The sequence below is a fragment of the Rhinolophus sinicus genome, linkage group LG01 (assembly GCF_036562045.2).
Source record: "Rhinolophus sinicus isolate RSC01 linkage group LG01, ASM3656204v1, whole genome shotgun sequence".
NCBI classification, from domain to species: Eukaryota; Metazoa; Chordata; class Mammalia; order Chiroptera; family Rhinolophidae; genus Rhinolophus; species Rhinolophus sinicus.
In genome coordinates, this window is record NC_133751.1 from 131,771,571 (window position 1) to 131,791,720 (window position 20,150).

The 20,150-nt window shown below is 34.3% G+C and overlaps 1 protein-coding gene across 5 annotated transcripts in view; it reads right to left on the reverse strand.

Moving 5' to 3' along the window:
- LRP1B (LDL receptor related protein 1B) overlaps nucleotides 1–20,150 on the reverse strand; it is a 1,798,389-nt gene that overhangs the window by 513,189 nt on the left and 1,265,050 nt on the right. For all 5 annotated transcript variants that reach the window (XR_012497488.1, XM_074335786.1, XM_074335783.1 and 2 more), the window contains 2 exons: nucleotides 6,411–6,551; nucleotides 1,463–1,588 (listed from right to left, as the gene is read on the reverse strand). Coding sequence is in view for 4 of the 5 variants with exons in the window: in XM_074335786.1 (XP_074191887.1) it covers nucleotides 1,463–1,588; nucleotides 6,411–6,551 (267 nt within the window). In the remaining variant the exon portion in view is untranslated. The remainder of the gene's footprint in view (nucleotides 1–1,462; nucleotides 1,589–6,410; nucleotides 6,552–20,150) is intronic.

Here is a 20,150-nt window from a genome sequence, read left to right on the forward strand (position 1 = left end):
CATCAGAATCTCCTGGAGGATTTGTCAAACAGAGATTACTGGGCCTCATCCTAGAGGTCTGATAATTTGAATTTCTAATAAACAGTGATAATGCTACCGGTCTGGGAACTTTATTCAAGTAAACACTGATGTAGGTAACACTTGGAAGCATAACCAGTTTCACAACCAAATCCACCCCCTTCTCTAAAGCCCAGGCATCTGCTTATGTATGAAAATCTATTTCGATTTTAGATAACTAACTATATCACTACTACTTTTCGAATACAGGTAGATTTCTTAAATCCTTTTGAATACTATAAACACATTAAGGCTTATTTTTTGCTAAGATCTTGCTTTTCCAGCCTCAAAAGTATGTACTAAAGTTTGATAGCTGATGTTTATGGATTTTCTACCAGGTTAGAAAGTATATATATATATATATATATATATATATATATATATATATATATATATATATAGAGAGAGAGAGAGAGAGAGAGAGAGAGAGAGAGAAAGATGTTCTTGTGAAAACCAGCACATCCTTGGTTTAGCTTTGTCTTCATCGTTTCCTAACCAGGCAAGCTAGTTACCTTCTCTGTGCGTCAGTTTCCTCATCTCTGAAATAAGGATACTAAGAGACCTTCTTCCGGCAGCTGTCTGCTCTAGACTCTACCCGGGTCAACTCCTCTGCCAGTGTTTCTCTTCTTAAATAAACTTTCTAACTTCTAAAAGAAGAAATAAAGAGTCCTTCTTCCCAAGGTTACTATGAGGATCATGTGAATTAATGGGTTTAAGGTACTTAGAGCAATGCCTGGCAGATAAGTGCCATAGAAATATTTGATTTAAAATAAAATACACTATGAACATACATATTTCTTATATAAGATTGAAACTTTTTCAATAGATTTAAGTTATGATCACTGGATAAAAAGGTCATTCTAGAACCAGAGCTTTTGGGGAATAATAGAAATAAAGTCCACAAAAGAAGAAATAGGAAGCTAGATTTGTTAAGTTCCCAGTCCTCTGCAGCACTCTTCTCCCTCAGTTAAACAAATCTGAGAACTCACATTCTCTCTGGTACTTTTCTCTTAACTAGTTGAAACAAAGTAGACATACTTTTTTTTTTTTTTTTTTTTAACTTTCAAACAAACTAAATTCAAATTAGATTGTAGTTGTAGCCAATCAACTACTGCTTTTTACCTGTTTTCATGTTGAAGGTAGCTTCTACTGGATTTTGTTAGAGGTTTGATTAATTGTAGTTCATGAAATTAACTAAATTCTTAGAAAGTTTGACAAGAACAGTGATACTTAAATATTTTACATTAAAACATTAAAAATCATACATATATGATACTAAGTAATATAGCATTAGCCTAGTAACAAACAATATGATTTTCTTTTCTAATTTTTAATTGACTGGTTGCCTAACATGAGCATGGATGAAGTAAATGCATCAGAACTAAGATTTTTCAAAACTTGATACCTTGACAGGACATGCGGTTCTTTTGGAGATAATATCCCATGGTACACAGACAAGTCCTAGTAGTTTCAGATGTTGGTAAACACAGTTGAGAACATCCGCCATTATTTAGTTGGCAGGAATTGCTGCCTGCATAGAAGGAAAACAAAGAAAAGAAAAATACAATTCAAGAAAAATAAAGAGCATCATTCAATATTAATAATTTGAACAAATATCTATGCTATTGTTGATTTCTAAATGTAGCTGTTCCATATTGGTTGGTATCATATTTTATTATCTCAAATAATTTGAAAAAGCAGATTACAGCTTCAAAAAAGTTAAATGGAGATCAAAAGCACAGCATACTGATTAGATAACAGGACTATGATCAATTTATACTATCAATTTAACTGTGAATACAATTCAATGTTGCTGAGAGACTAGATCGTAATCATTACCACCACACAGAAAAATTATATTTATGTGACATGATAGAGATAGTAACTAATGCTACAGTGGTACTTATATTGCAGCAAATAAATGTACCAAACAACAGATTGTACACCTTAAACTTACACAATGTTGAATGTCAATTATATCTCAATAGAAATAAAATTAAAAATAAATTGCTTTTTTTAACATAACAGGAGATACACGAGAAGATTCATAATTACAGAAAAGCAAAAGGAAATTGGTTATTTATGAATACTGTCATAGACCTTTGTAATATTTTAAGATCACAGAAACCAGAAAATCTTTTTTTGACTTTGAAATTGCACTTCAACTCTACAGTTACTTTCTTTTCAAGAATACCTTAACCAAATGTGTCAAATATATAGCTGTTAATTAAATTACTAACTCAACTCAAAGATTATGCCATTAAAAGAAAGGAGGTATATGTATATATGTGTATACACACACACACACACACACACGCACACACACACACACATTTTTTTTGAAATCAAGGAGATAAATTTTGCAATTCCTAGGAACATAATTCTCATAAAATATATTTATGGTATATCCCCGGAGTCCCCTAATTAATTAACATGTTAACTCTCCTTATTCCCAAGTAGTAACAATGACAAATATTAGTCAGGTAATCACAGGTAGGCATTCTATAAAATCATTCCATTGAATTTACTAGGCCCAATGTGCTAATTAAATATGGCAGTGTGAAGTTAAGTAATTTGCAATCTTACTCGATAAGTTCATTAAGCATTCTATTTTTACAACATTTTTATTATTCTAGGATATGCAACGTCATTTTCTGGATGTTCAAGCTCTGATATTCAGTGCAGTAAATCCAGTGAGAGTTACAAAGGATGATGAAAGCTATATTTCAATAGTGCTCTATGGAAAATTCAAAATACCAATGCAGCTCATTATTTCTGATCTCCTGAAGTCAAGATTGTCTGAAGGGATTTAATTGTTCAATCGAACCTGTCATGAGCTGTCATTTTTGAAGTATGAAATACTCTCAACTTGGGAGATTTCTCATCAGGAGATCTACCACATTATCTGCTCATTTCCTACAGCAGCCAATTCAATCAATGCTGAACTCCATCTTACGTAGGACCACATACTAGGATTTCAGATGCCCCAAACTTTTGAAATAATTACCTTTATCTCCTTCATAAACCAATGAAGACTAATTGATTTATTCCCCTTTTTTTCAAACTGACATGAAACATGAAACTAAGAATAAATTTCAGATCTGTGATTATTCTAACAATGAGATGATTGTATTCATAGATTTATAATAATTCTATTGTAAACATAAATATATTTTATTTTATAGAAAGCATGTGAACGTATAGTATAATAACACAGTGACAATCTATAGAGATATGCATTTGGATATAGATTTATTTGAACTACCATGTTTCCCCAGAAATAAGACCTAGCCAGACAATCAGCTGTAATGCGTCTTTTGGAGCAAAAATTAATGTAAGACCCAGTCTTATTTTACTATCAGACTGGGTCATTCATATATATATATATATATATATATATATATATATATATGTATATATGTATGTATATATATAATATATATTATATTATATTATATTATATTATATTATATTATATTGTATTATATTATATTATACCAGGTGATTTAATACCCAGTTAATATAGTATAACATAATATAATAAATATAATATAATATAATATAATATAATATAATATAATATAATATAATACTGGATGTCATATTCATTTTTGCTACAAAAGACGCATTAGAGCTGATTTTCTGGGTAGGTCTTATTTTCGGGGAAACACGGTAGCAGTAAAGACTGAAAAGCTAAAAAGAGATTGACATTTAATTATAAAGTTTGAAGAAACATCAAATAGAGAAAGGGAAAACAAGGGAATTGAAGAAGTAAAGAAAAATAGATCAGGGGAGATAGATTTACAAAATTAAAGATAAAATAAGGGGTTATATAACCTTGATAATATCAAAAATATGTGAAAAAAGAAGAAAAAGAGCTTCTGGGGCTGTGAATTTTTAACATAATTGCAGTAATGACAATATATATTGTATTATTTTTATTATTGATAAATAAAATTAATCTATGTTAAAGATTATGTTGTAGATCAAAACACATTTCATGTATCATTTCTTTAGTCTCTAAGGGAAAATTGATAGTGAAGGAGAAAAAAAGTAAAAAGAAAATGAAATGAGTCATTATTTACTGTAAGTATCTTTGCCTATTAAACATAGATTTGATATAGGAAAATTATTATTCTTTAAAAGTAATAATTTAGTTACTGATTATCTAGTAAGTTAGAAATACTAGCTCGGCTCAATATTTTATAATGATATTGATGTTCAAACCTCATGCCTCAATTCTTTAGTGGAGCTAGAAAAGTCCACCTGACTAACGAGAAGTCCCAGCACTCTAGTGATCTATGTCAAAAATGATAAATGAAGTAGCTAATTGTACTTTGAATTTCAAAGAGGTAGTAATGTTAACACCTTAAACAGTTCTAAATTGCTCATATTTCATACTAATGAAGCTTTTAAGCTAACTGGTGTGATTCTGTTAATGGGATTGTCTTTAGTACAGATGCTTTTATCAGCATATTCTTCTGTTAAAATAGTATTTTCACTGCATTTTAAGCTTAGTCATATTACACCACTAATTTCTAACTACTAGAGGTCCTTGTCAGTCTGGAAAAACTGTCATGGGGGTAGAATACACAACTGTACCCATAGGATCAAATCTTTAAAAGATGAAGGAAATCTTGTTAATGTGAGCAGAGTGAGCCAAGCATAATATACTATATTTTTCCTCCAAGAAATTTTATTGGAACTGTATCTGGAAAAATTATATATATTACATTAATTTCCAATTTCAAACAAAACATAGGCTTTTTCACATTTTGAATAAAAGAATATAGTTTTTAAGTGCCTTGTTTGGAAATATAGTATCTCTTTCTCTACTGTGTTTTCTAATATGTGTTTTCATATATAATCTCATTAATTATAGAATATGAACTAAAGTTTATCATAGTACTGTGTTTTTACATACAAAAAGTATATTGTATTGAAACCACCAAAAAAGGTCATGATATTTTATTGAGAACCAGTGTTTTATTCCCAGCTAATAATATATTCCCCATGACTTGAATGCCAGTAAAGTTATTTATTTTGATACAGAAAATGTTCCATTACATAATTGCTAATGAAAACAGCCCTCTTCATGATTATAAAAGATGAACAAAACAAAAAAAATAGTAACGGGCAACAAATACAGATCTGTGCTAAAGACTTTGGGTGTTGGTGTCTTCCCAAGCATGAAAGGAACCCAGTAATCACTTTAGACTGTTATTTTATTTTATTTTTTTAATTAAAGTTTATTGGGGTTACAATTGTTAGTTTTTTTTAAAGCAACCATTTTCTCTTTAAATTTCTTTTTCATGAAAAGAAATGTGTTTCTTGCTGCCTCTGTCAACAAAGGAATTAAGACAAATATTTTGCCCTGGCTTTGTACAGTGAAGGCAATCATGAATCAGGTCCCCATGTGTCTCTGGATGCACAGATACAACACTCAAGTGGTCTCTCCAACAAATCCTGACTACTTGATGGTCGTCACCTGTCTTCAAAGTTGGTGATCCCCTTGTTTCACTATTTTTACCTATGCCCTTCTCTGCTTTGGTCTACACGACCTTACATGAAAATCCCTTTAAATTTCCTCAAATATTTTTCTCCTAAGAAGAAAGATTCACGAAGCTAGAGAGTCTCATGGCAGTGACCAACATAAAAATGTAGAATACAGGAACATTTGTTTTTTTTTCTAGAAAGGGGGTTCTGCTGATGTCATGCATCATGAAGCAAAAACTAAGAAACTAGCAGGTGTGGGGCTGTACTGGCTGGCATCTCTAATCTAATTGTCATTTGGGCAATGTGACAAGTCCACCTATGTAAACCATCTGTTAGTTATCTCACTCCATTTCACCGCACACCATTTGGACAAGGAAAAACAAAAAACAAAAATGCTTAGAGCAAAACAATGCACTGCTTATTGGATATGAACCCTTATGTTGACAAATCCATTTGAAGTCATCTAGTTCATTCAGTTTCCAGGTTTAATTATATATTGCATATATTTTGCTAGTATATGTATATGTGTGCATGTGTCTGTATGTGTGTATATATATATATATATATATATATATATATATATATATATATATATAAACAACTGGATAAGACCTCTTTGAAGACCTGAAAAATTAAGATTCTTTGGTCAGCTTTCAAATGTTTTGAAACCTCATTGTATACCTTTAGATCAAAGTAATTTCTTCTATAGTAATAAGCACCATTTGCCTTTTTTCCATTTTTATATTAGAAGCAAAAAAAAATAGGAACTTTCAATTGATCAACTGAGAAAATAATATGAAAAAAAAAAAGCATTATATATACAAAAGGTGGCACAAATTCATTAGAATGTGACTTACCTTGCTGTGATTCTTTATCATACACTTTCATATGAACAACCCCAGAAGTCTTGTTTCTTAAGACAGTAGGGTTTCTTCCATCTCTTTTGTTGCAGGTTCCCAGCTGAGCTAAATTTTGGTCTGCCCACCATAGTTTCTTATCTATAAAAATGAAAAGATATGTTTTAATGAAAAACAGATAATGATGTTATTAAATAATGATAATTAGCTATCAAACTATAATACCTTCTAATTTATTTATTATATTCCCAAACTGTTTCTAAGGAAAGCAGTAAACTTACTTTCACTTTAAAAAATGTATACCATAGAGAGAATGTATTATTTATATTTTCCTCCTTTCTCCTCAGATAGAAATCCTTAACTAAGTTTTTAAAATAATACATGATATATATATATATATATATATATATATATATATATATATATATATATAAAATCATATTTCAAGTTAATATATAATACAGACTTTATTATGTATATACTCAAACATGATCATAGTAATATTTGTAAATTATAGCATATTTGTAAATAAATGGCAAAATCCAACAAAATATCTAAACAAACACAAAAAAGATTCTTCTCTAACTTGTATAAGGTATGCAAGCTTTTGAGGAGGGGAGAAAGATGGCGTAGATAAACACTGTACCTGACTCTGCCCATGACATTAAAATTACAATTAAATTGCACAACAATTAACCTGGAGAACCATCTGAAGTCTAGCTCAGCAGAAGTTCTAAACCTGAGAACATAAAGAATAAGCCACATTGAGATTGGTAGGAAAGGCAGAGACAAGAAACGGGCCTTCCCCACACCTGTCTGTGGTGGTTGAAAATTGGGAGGGATATCTCTGCCATAGAGGTCCCTCCTGGAGGACTGAGGGAGCCCTGTTCCACACCAGTAAGAGGAGTCCCCACAACATCTGGTTGTGAAAAACAGTGGGAATTCCAACTGCTGAGGTGAGACAGAAGGCAGCAGGATACCCACACATCCCTTAAAGGGTCTACACACAAACTTGTTTGCAGGCACTCTCCAAGGGCTCCATCCAGCAAAGGGATGGTGACACGGGAGGCATCCAAGACATATAGGGAGAGACTGAGTTCTGTGGATTCAGAACAAGGATGGGGGGACAGCTGTCATTTTCCTAGTGTAGAACCGTCCTGCCAGAAAACAATCCGGGTGCCAACATCTTTCCTGTGTTAAGGCCAATCACACATGGCTAAGTCTGAATCTGCATTGGCCTGATGAACTCTGCTCACCCCACCCTGGTGACAATCTGGACCCAGCCCCACCCATCTCACTCAATGGCTTAGGTATTTTCTTGGGCAAAAGTCAGCCCTTCCCACATTACACTCTTTTTCGGACAACTCTCAGGGGTCCATGAGTCTCAGGCAGGCAGCAGCTTGCCTCAGTGTGCTCTGAGACTTTTCCTGAATAGCTCTAAGCTGGTGAATACCACTTGCCCCCACCTGGTGACTCCCTGACATCAGGCCTAACCCAGCTCTCATATCACCCAAGGCTCTTTCAGCAGCTGAGACTTATGGGCAGCAGGCAGTGGCAGCAGGCCTGAGGGAACCCTGTGCTATTTGTGGACCTATCCCAGGCTCTGTACAGGTGACAGTGTCTGCGGTTTGCAGTGTGGTCCCTGCCACACACCTCTAGGTCCAGCACAGTCAGTCACCAACTGCATATCACTTTATAGCCTACCAGATAGTCCCTGGATGGTCACAGGCAGTGGCTGACCTGGGCCCACACCATACCCCCTCCCAAGTGGCCCTGGAACCAAAGTACCTAGAGCTTGGCTTTAGACCACAGTGGAGTACCACCCAAACAGTCTCTGCAGACACCAGAGCCTGCTGGGGCAAATCCTCCTTCATGGGGTAAACAATCTGCACAGGAGCCCATAAGCTATAGATGAGCTAAACCCTATAGCCAGTCAGCCTGAGAGTCAATCACACCTACTGACGTGCCAACAGCAATCAAGGCTCAATTACAACAGGAGAGCACATACATCCTAAACAAGGGACACTCCTTGAGAATGCAGCATAGGTGATCATGGACACGGGACTGCTGGGCCCCACAGGGCACCTAATACATAAGGCCACCTAGTTAATACTGGGGAACATAGCAGATCTATCTAATCCATAGAAACAAACAAAGATAGGTAGCCAAAATGAGAAAACAAAGAAATGCGTCCCAAATGAAAGAACAGGAGAAAATTCCAGAACAAGAACTAAACCAAATGGAAGCAGGCAACCTACCAAACACAGTTCAAAACAATGGTTATAAGGTTGGTAAAGGAAATTATTGAAAATTTCAACAAAAAGATGGAAAGTACACATGTGCATGCAAGCACACATGCACACACACACACACACACACAAACATAGAAACAATAAAAAAAAGAACCAGTCAGAAATGAAGAAAAGAAAAACTGAAATGAAGAATTTCAGTTTCCCAAAAGAAACTTTGCAGGCCAGAACTGATTGGAAAGAAATATTCAAAATGATGAAAAGCAAGAACCTATAACCAATAGTATTGTACCCAGCAAGTCTGTCATTTAAAATTGAAGGAAAGATAAAGAGCTTCTAAGATAAGAAAAAGCTAAAAGGATTCATCACCACCAAACCAGTATTTAAAAAAATAATAATAATAAAATAAAATAAAATAAAGGGAGTTTTTAATAAGAAGAGGGAAAGAAAGACCATAAATATGAACAATAAAATGGAAATAACTAGTTACCTATCAGTAATCACTTTAAATGTCGATGGGTTAAATGTTCCAATCAAAAGACCCAGGGTAGCTGAATGGATAAGAAAACAAGACCTGAGTTCTGGATCAAAATGGAGGCACGAGGTGAGCCTCTGTAAAGCTCCCCTGGAATTTACAATGAATCGAACAACAATAACTCCACAAAGGACTCCCTGCACAGCAGAGAGGCAACATGAAGAGGACCACTACCGAAATCACCTACAGGTGGGAGATTCGCGCGAGCAGGGGGAGGAGGGAAAGGAGAAGTGCGGAGATGGAGCCGAGCGGGTGCAGGACGCAGACCAGCTCAGTGCTCCGAGCTCGCTGCTTCCCGGAACTACCGCAGCTGTGGGAGAGGGAAGAACTCGGACTGCTAGGGCTCCGCTTATGGCCCACAGGGCTGAGGGGGCAGCATATAACACAGCTGAAACCAACGCTCACGGCAGAGACCTCGGAGAAAAGACTGAGGGAAGAAGGCTGAAAACGGTGGTTTAAGTCCTCACTGCTGAGCAGAGAATGGAAGCCATAGCACTGAGAATAGCCGCCCCCTCCCTACCCTCCCAGAGCTCACCCCGCCCCCACCTGCCCGGTGATAGAAACTGACCAGTAGCAGTGTCAGATCAAAAGGATAGAATATTTGCTGTTCTGAGAACTGTGGACCACAGACACAGATTCACAGCTCAACTAGTTCTGACAAAGGGGAGGGAGCTGTGGAAGCAGGACCAGCTGTGGTGGTGGTCGATGCAATTGCTCTGGGCTACCTCTCACAACTCAGCCCGCCAATGACCCCACCTATCTGGACGGATCTCTGCAGGAGTAAACAGAACTGCTGAAACATAGGGGCTCTGAATCTGGAGCTGGAAGAGCTTTGGAACATCAAAAGCTCTCCAAATACCCACTGGGTCACTGCGCTCTGTGACCTAGATGAACTATTAACAGAGGAGAAGCCCGTCTCCCAGGGAATCCCCCCAGTGTGTGAGAAGCTGGAATAGTGCAGAGAAAACATAGCACTACAGTGTGGGAGAAGAAAAATAGGCTGCGGTCGGAGAAAAATAAAACATTCTACCAACCAGTACTGGAAAACAAAAGAAAGACCTCTTCCTATCAACCTGTTGCAGAAGCCACTCCTCTAGATGTCTAGGAAGAGAAATAATAAATCAGTAATTGCCATGAATAACCAAGGCAACAAGACAGCTCAGAAAGAAAGTGAAAAGTCTCCAGAAAAGGCACTTAAAGATACAGAAATATGTGACTTAAATGACAGAGAATTCAAGTTTGCAGTTCTGAAAAAACTCAACGAGATGCAAGAAAACACAGATAAGCAGTTAAATGAACTCAGAAACACAATCAAAGAACAGCATGAGCATTTTACAAAAGAGATTGAAATTTTAAAAAAGAACCAAATAGAATTTCTGGAGATTAAGAACTCAATAGAAGAAATTAAGAATGAAATAACCAGCTTAGGTAGTAGAGTTGACCAGATGGAGGAAAGAATCAGTGACATTGAAGATAGAAACCTGGAAATTACACAGATGGAAGAAGAAAGAGACTTGAGACTTAAAAGAAATGAAAGAACTCTACAAGAACTTTCTGACTCCATCAGAAAGAGCAATATAAGAATAATGGGCATACCAGAAGGAGAAGTAAGAGGGAAGGGAACAGAGAATATATTCAAACAAATTGTCGATGAGAACTTCCCAAACTTGTGGATAGAACTGGACCCTCGAATCCAAGAAGCAAATAGAGCACCTAATTACCTCAATCCCAACAGGCCTTCCCCAAGGCACATTGTATTGAAGCTGTCTAAAATCAACGACAAAGAAAGAATCCTCACAGCAGCCAGAGAAAAGAAGACGGTAAGTTACAAAGGAAATCCCATTAATCATCAGATTTTTCAGCAGAAACTCTACAAGCCAGGAGGGAATGGAAAGAAATATTCAAACTATGGAAAGAGAGAAATTATGAGCCAATAATAATATATCCAGCAAAGATATCCTTTAGATATGAAGGAGGAATAAAGACCTTTCCAGACATACAGAAGCTGAGGGAATTTTCTAATACACGACCTACACTATAAGAAATATTAAAGGAGGCTATTCGACCACCATCAACAGGGACAATTTGTGGCAACCAAAACATAAAAAGGGGGAGAGTAAAGGTCTGAACTAGAATATGGGAATGGAGAAAGTAAGCATGCTGAAGAAAATGGAATACTCTAAATATCAAACTTTCTTTTACACAAACTTAAGGGTAACCACTCAAAAAAATTCCAGAACTGAAATACATACTGTAATAAAAGAAGAAACAGAGGGAAACATCATAGAATACCACCACACAGAAGTAATAGACAACAACAAAAAGGCAGAGAAACAATGGAGACACAGCCTTACCAGAAAACTAAAGATAGAATGACAGGAAATCCTCACATATCAATAATCACCCTAAATGTAAATGGACTGAACTCACCAATAAAAAGGCACAGAGTAGCAGATTGGATCAAAAAACTAAACCCAACCATATGCTGTCTCCAAGAGACACATCTCAGCTACAAGGACAAGCATAGACTCAAAGTGAAAGGGTGGAAATTGACACTCCAAGCAAATGGTACCCAGAGAAAATCAGGTGTAGCCATAATGATATCAGATGAAACAGACTTCAAGGTGAAAAAGATAACAAGAGACAAAGATGGACATTTCATAATGGTGAAGGGGACTATACAACAAGAAGACATAACAGTCATCAATATTTATGCCCCCAATCAGGGAGCACCGAAATATACCAAGCAACTACTAACAGAAAACAAGACCTGTGCATATGCTGTCTACAGGAGACTCACTTCAGATCAAAAGACACACAGTGGCTGAAAGTAAAGGGATGAAAAAAGAATTTCATGATTGGAAACAAACAAAAACTAGGGTAGCAATACATACATCAGACAAAATAAGCTTTAATACAAAGGCTATAATAAAAGACAAAGGGGGTCATTACATAGTGATAAATGATCAATCCATCAAGAGGATAGTATCCTAGTAAACATGTGTGCACCCAACATAAGTGCACCAAAACACATAAAGCAAATACTGACCAACATAAAGGGAGAGATTGACAATAATCTATCATAGTAGGAGACATCAACACCCCATTTACACCAATGGACAAATCTTCCACACAAAAAATTAACAAGAAAATAGTAGCCTTAAAGGATACGCTAAACCAGATAGATTTACTTGATATTTTCAGAACATTTAACCTTAATGAAGCCAAATATACATTCTTTGCAAGTGCATATAGAACATTTTCCAAGATAGATCACTGGTGGGACACAAAACGACTCTCAATAATTTAAGAAGACTGAAATCATATCAAGTGTCTTCCCTTAAAATAAAAAGGAAAAAAACAAAAACAAAACAAAACACAAATACATGGAGCTAAAATAACATGCTACTAAATAATGAATGGGTTAACAAGATCATCAAATCAATTGAATAATATCTTGAGACAAATAAAAATGAAAACACAACAACCCAAAATCGATGGCACACGGTGAAATCAGTTTCATAAGAGGGAAATTCATAGTGTTTTAGGCCTACCTCAAAAAACAGGACACATTTCAAATAAAAAATCGAACCCTCCACTAGAAAGGAACCAGGGGGGAAAAAAGACAAAAAAAAAAAAAAAGTGAGTAAAAGGATGGAAATAAAGATCCAAGTGGAAATAAATGAAATAGAGGCTGAAAAAAGAAAAAAGAAAACAAAATACAAAAGATCAATGAAACCAGAGCTTGTTCTTTGAAAAGATAAACAAAACTTATAAACCTTTATCCAGACTGATCAGGAGAAAAAGATAAGACCCAAATAAATAAAATCAGAAATGAAAGAGAACTGACAATTGACACTACAGAAAAACAAAGGAGGATAAGAGAATATGTGAACAATTATATGCCATCAAATTGGATAATCTGGAAGAAATGAATAAATTACTGAAACATATAATATTCCAAGATTAAATGAAGAAGAAACAGAAAATCAGAGAATTCCAAAATTTTCAAGAGGATGGAAAGTTCCCAAGCTCATTTTACAAGACCAATATTATGCTGATGCCAAAATCAAGCACATGACCAAAAAAGAAAAGAAAAAGAAAAAAGAAAGAATGAAAATCATAGGCCAATATCTCTGATGAACAAAACACAAATCCTCAACAAAATGTTAGCAAACTAAATTCAGTAATGCATTAAAACATGATCAAGTGGGATTTATGCCAAGGATGCCAGGTTGGTTGAATATCCACAAATCAATTAGCATGATAAACCACATAAACAAAATGAAAAATAAAAATCTTATGTTCCCATAAATAGATGCAGAAAAAGTGTTTGACAGAATCTAGCATACATTCACAACAAAATCTCTCAGCAAAGTCGGAATAGAGGGAACAAATCTATATTACAAACCCACAGCTAATACCATATTCAAGGGGGGAAGCTAAAATATCGGGACTAATACAAGGATGTCCATTTTTACCACTATGAATCAATTTAGTATTGTAAGCCCGAGGCACAGCAATCAGAGAAGGAAAGAAAGAAATGTCATCCGAATTGGAAAAGAAGCAAAACCGTCAGTATTTGCAGATAACATGATACTTTATACAAAGAACTCTAAAGATTCCATCAAAATCCTATTAGAACTGGTAAATGAATTCAATAAAATATTTGGATACAAAATTAATATTCAGAAATCAGTTGCATTTATATACACCAATAATGAACTATCAGAAAGAGAAATTAAGAAACAATCCCATTTATAATTGCATACAAAATAAAATAAATAAAAATAAAAATAAAAAATACCTAGGAATAAATTTAACCAAGGAGGTAAAAGACCTGTACTTGGAAAAATATAAAACACTGAAGAAAGAAATAGAAGGTACAAATAAAGGGTAGCATACGAGGTCCTACAATCAAGTTCGCAAATTTGTTTCAATGATGTTGCTAACCTTTTTATTTTTAATATTAGAGGGATTATTCATTATGAATTTGTAGCAACAGGACAAACAGTTAACCAAGTTTATTATTTGTAAATGCTGAAAAGGCTGCATGAAAAACTTAGACAACCTTAAATTTTTGCCAATAATTCATGGCTCTTGCATCACAACAATGTACCAGCTCACACAGTATTGTCTGTGAGGGAGATTTTAGTCAGTAAATAAATAACTGTACTGGAACACCCTCCCTACTCACCTGACTGGCCCCCAATGACTTTTTTCTTTACCCAAAGATAAAGGAAATATTGAAAGGAAGAAATTTTGATGACATTCAGTACATCAAGAGTAATATAATGACAGCTCTGACAGCCATTCTAGAAAGAGTTCCAAAATTGCTTTCAAGTGTGGACTAGGAGCTGGCATCAGTGATGTACTTCGAAGTACTTCCGAGGCGAGTACTTCGAAGGTGACCACAGTGATATTCAGCAATGAAGCATGTAGCATTTTTTCTAGTATGAGTTCCTGAACTTTATTGTCCGACCTCATATACCGTGATCATGGATAGGAAGATTTAACAGGTAAGATGTCCATATAACCCAAAGCAAAATGTAGATCCAATGCAATCCCTATCAAAAATACTGGTGGCATTTTTCACAGAAGAACAAATCATCTTAGTATTCATATGGAACCACAAAATACCCTGAAGAGCCATAGCAATTTTGAGAATGAAGAAAAAAATTGGAGGTGTCACGCTATCTGATATGAAGCTATACTACAAGGCTATAGTAATCAAACAACATAAAAACATACATGCAGGTCAATAGAACAGAAAAGAGAGTCCAGAAATAAACCCATGCCTATATGGTTATTTTACTTATGACAAAGGGACAAGAATTTACAATGGGGTACTATTCAATAATAGGTGTTGGGAAAACTGGACAGATGTATGCAAAAAAAAAAAAAAAAAAGTGAATAACCTTTGTACACCATATACAAGAATGAACTCAAAATGGATTAAGAATGAGCCCAAAACCATAAAACTACTAGAAGAAAACACTGGCAGTAAACTCTCTGACATTGCTCTTAGTGATATTTTTTTTCTGATCTATCCCTTGGGCAATGTAAACAAAAGATAAACAAACAAATGGGACTACATCAAACTAAGAGGTTTTGCATGATAAAGGAAATCACCAATAAAACAAAAAGACAGCCTACTGAGCAGGAGAAGGTACTAGTCAAAGATACATGTGATAATGGGTTACTATCAAATTTATAAGTAACTCTTACAACTCAACACACACACACACACACAAATAAATAAATAAACAAACAAATAAATACATAAGTAAAACCTAACAACTCAATTAAAAAATAGGCAGAGGATCTGAATAGACATTTCTCCAAAGAGGACATGTACATGGCCAATAGACATGAAAAGATGTTCAACGTTACTAATCATCAGAGAAATGCAAAGTCCAATCACAGTGAGCTATCTATCACCTCACACCTGTCAGAACTGCTATTATAATAAATCAACAAACAACATGTATTGGTGAGGATGCAGAGAAAAGGGAACCCTCCTGTTGGGGGGACTGTATATTGGTACATCCACTATCGAAAACATTTCAGAGTTTCCTCAAAATATTAAATATATAACTACCTTATGATCCAGCAATTCCACTCCTGGGTATTTATCAGTAGAAATCCAAAACACTAATTTGAAAAGATATATGCACCCCTATGTTCAATGCAGCACTATTTACAACAGCCAAGATGTGAAAACAACCCAAGTGCCCATTAATAGACAATTGGATAAAGAAGATGTGGTGTGTGTGTGTGTGTGTGTGTGTGTGTGTGTGTGTGTGTGTTTGTGTGTGTGTGTGTGTGTGCACACAATGGAATGTTAATCAGCCATAAAAAAGGAAATCTTACCATTTGCAATAAGATGGATGGGTATAATGCTAAGTGAAATAAGTCAGTCAGAGAAAGGCAAATACCATATGATTTCACTTATATGTGGAATCTAAAAAACAAATAAATAAACAAAACACAAACAAACTCACATATACAGAGAACAAACTGATGGTTTCTAGATAGGAGAGGGGTCCAGAGCTGGGTGGAAAAAGGGGAAGGGAATAAGAAATACAAATCGGTAGTTAAAAATAGCCATGGGATGTAGAGTACAGGTTAGAGCATATAGTCAATAATACTGTATAGTAACTATGTATAGTGCCAGGGGAGTTCTAGACTAATCAGAGGGTTCACTGTATGGATTATGTAAATGCCTAGCCACTATGCTGTACACCTGAAACTAATATAAAATAATACTGAATTCAAACTATAGCTGAAAAAATGAATTATTAAAAGTAATAAAGGAGGTAAGCTTTCAATCTTCAGTGCTTTCCATTACTGAATTCTTCACAGTCCTAATAACCTCTTTTATGTTTTACACAGTTTATTGCCCTTTCTCTAAAGTTTTACTAATGTATACTATTAAGTCGTATTGAGTGCTCATTTAATGGTAGATACTCTGCAGCGTCCCGTAGATAAAAACAAGGCCTGACCTCCAGAGAGATTGCATTTAGTGAAATTTACACATTTATTTTTATATTACTTCAAATTCTCATAGCAAAGCTATAAGGAAACTATTATCATTTCATAGATGAAGAACCTGAGATCCATAGAGATTAGCTATCTTAATCAAATTTACATATTTGGTCTTCCTGTCTCCAAAACTTGTGTTCTTTCTAAGACTTTTTCCTGAGTGAATTAAAAAATAATAATAATTACGGTAATAAAATTGTTTAAAACAAAGTTCTTAATTTTAAAACTTTTGGATAATTTATAATTTTTAGCAAGTATCTAATGACAATTGAAACCAAATCAATTTCTACCTAGAAGTTAAAGTAAGGTTATTTAATTCTATGAACAAAATAATGTCATTTTTACCCCCAAGATACAATTATTCTTATTCAAATGCTTGAATATTTTGACTGAACCAAAGCTTAGTTTCAGGTATTACAAAAACAATAATTATGCAGACATGAACAATAATTCCCCTATCTGAATCTGATTTTGTGCGATGCAGAATTTTAAACAGTACAGACATATTAATTCATTTAATCTTCACAACAATTCTACAAGGTAAATATTACTATTATTAAACAATTTATCAGTTAAGAACACTGAGGCAAAGACATAGTAAGTAGTTTTCCCTGGTCACAGAATGAATAATGCTCCCAGGTTATAGACCAAACACTGATTTAAGAGTCAATTGAGTTAACCTTGTTTTTATAGTGTCTCCTTCCTTAGATGTATGGAGTTTAGTCTTCTCCCTCCACTAGGATTGTGCACTTAGAAAGCCTATTCACATATTTTTATTTACACTCCCAACTTTACCTAAGAACAAATAAGTTGCCTGTGAAGAAAAAAGTAGAAATATTGACTGTAGAGATTTTATTAAAAAGGTATACTGGACAGTATACTCGACTAAGTACATGTGTTTCTGCTTCTATTTCTTCCACTTATGCCACAGTGATAAAAATATGGAAACATAAAAGAGAATAAACCCATATATGAACCCACATAATAAACAGGAGAATGAGGGGCATATAAATATCATGTAAAGGATGATATATATCGATAGAAATAGAAAAATGGAGAAATGGACAGATAAAAGTGCAACCTAGAATGTTATTTTAAAAAGGTTACAGATGAATGGAAGCCATCCCTCTCCACAGAACTCTGGATGACGTTGGTTGCAGCTTGTAAATAATAGAGTGGAAATGCAAAAAAAGATTAAAAATAGAGTGATGAAGTGACAGTATTTTTATACATAATGCCACCTATCACTATGCTCTATCCTACTTCTTATAGACAACTAGTGGCTGACAGAAAGTCTCAAATAAATACGTAACCATAAATCTGTTTTAAGATACTCAGAAAAGAGGTGTGCGATTCTAAGGCTGGTGCTTTACAATAAGAGACTCTTCATTCTGACATTTAATGTACCTAAAGCCTGACCTCCAAAGAAAAACCTATAAGCTCCCTCCTACAATTCACAATGTTCAATGCCATGCAGAGCTCCTAGTTGGAAATGTCCCCTCAAGGAAGATACCAAGTGTAAGGACCTTTATTTTCATAAATGTAGAGGAAACCCCGTGATATACACACAGTCTTTTGTTAAATCTCATGGGAAACAAAGAATCTCCAGTTCAATGAGGGAAACCAGAAGAATGAAAAGTTAACACTAAGATAAACACAGTGACACAAAAATTAATAATTCAGAAAATATCTTTAAAAGTCATCAAAGATATTCATATATATGCACCATGTTTCCCCCAAAATAAGACCTAACTAGAAAATAAGCCCTAGCATGATTTTTCAGGATGATATATCTTTATCTATCTATCTATCTAAAAAAGAACAGAGAATAGGAATTCATAGAGATTAAAAAATGTATAAAAAATATTTCAAATAGAAATAATAGTAAATGTGGTTGATGAAATCTTCCATAAATAGAAAAAGATAAATAGATAATATCATAGAAAAGGAAAGATAAGTAAAATGTTAATATAAAAAGTACAAGAGCCAGTATCATCAAACTGTATTCGGAATCACTGGATTCTGCATTCATAGATTTTTTTTTTCTTACGCCAGTTTCACTTAAGAATGTCCTTAACTGACTAGTAAAATGTGTTAGTTTTATTAAATCTTGACTCTTCAATACATGTCTTATTATTCTGTGTGACAAAATAGAAAGTGTGCATAAAGCACTTCTGCTGCCGACTGAAATGTGATTGTCTGGAACAAATGTACTTATAAGACTGAACTACAAAAAGAATTAATTACTTTTTTCATGGATTATCATTTTTATTTGAAAGAATGACTGACAGCAAATCTATGGCTACTCAGACTTAGGTTTTAGGAAGATATTTTCTCAAAAATAAATGAAATTATGAATAACAAAGTTAGAAGACGGACGATAACCAACTTCAACATTTACTATAAGACAACATTAATGAAGACATTATGGAATTGTTACAAGAAGAGACAAATAGATCAATGAAACAGAACAGAGAGCTCACAAATAGACCCCTTAAATATAATTAGCTTATCTTTGATGAAGGAGCAAAGGCAATACAATGGAACAAAAAGGGTCTCTTCAATAAATAGTGTTGGAAGAACTAGAAATCCACATGCAAAAAAAAAATAAATAATTTAGGCACAAACCTTACACTTTAGAAATATTACCTCATGACTTATCACAATCCTACATGTAAATGCAAAACTATAAATCTCCTAAAAGATAACATAGGAGAAAACTTAGATGACCTTGGGGATGGTGATGCCTTTTTTGATATAACACCAAAGACACAATCCATTAAAGAAATATTTGATAAAATGTATTTCATTAAAATTAAAAATATTCTGCAAAAGACAGGATCAAGAAAATCAGAAGACAAGCCACATACAGGAAGAAAATATTTGCAAAAGACATGTCTGATTACAGACTGTTATTCAAAATGCATAAATAACTTTTAAAATTTATAAAAATAAATACATAAAACCTGGGCAAGGACCTTAATAAAAACCTCATCAATGAAGCTATATAGATGACCAATAAGCATATGAAAAGATGCTCCACATAGTATGTCTTCAAGGAAATGCAAATTAACACAACAGTCAGATACCACCATATACCTAGCAAAACCGCTAAAATTGAAAACTGACAACACTAAACACTGACAAAAATATGGAGCAGCAGGAATTCTCATATATTGCTGAATAAAATGCAAAATGGTACAGCCATTTTGAAATATGATTCAGTGCTAACAAAATTAAACACACTCTTACTATGTGATCCACCAACCACACCCCTGTAATTTACCCAAAGGACTTAAAAACTTATGTCTAAACAAATATCTGATGTGGATGTTTATAACAGATTAATTTATAACTGCCAAAACTTGGAAGCAACCAAAACGTCCTTCAGTAGGTGAATCGATAAATAAA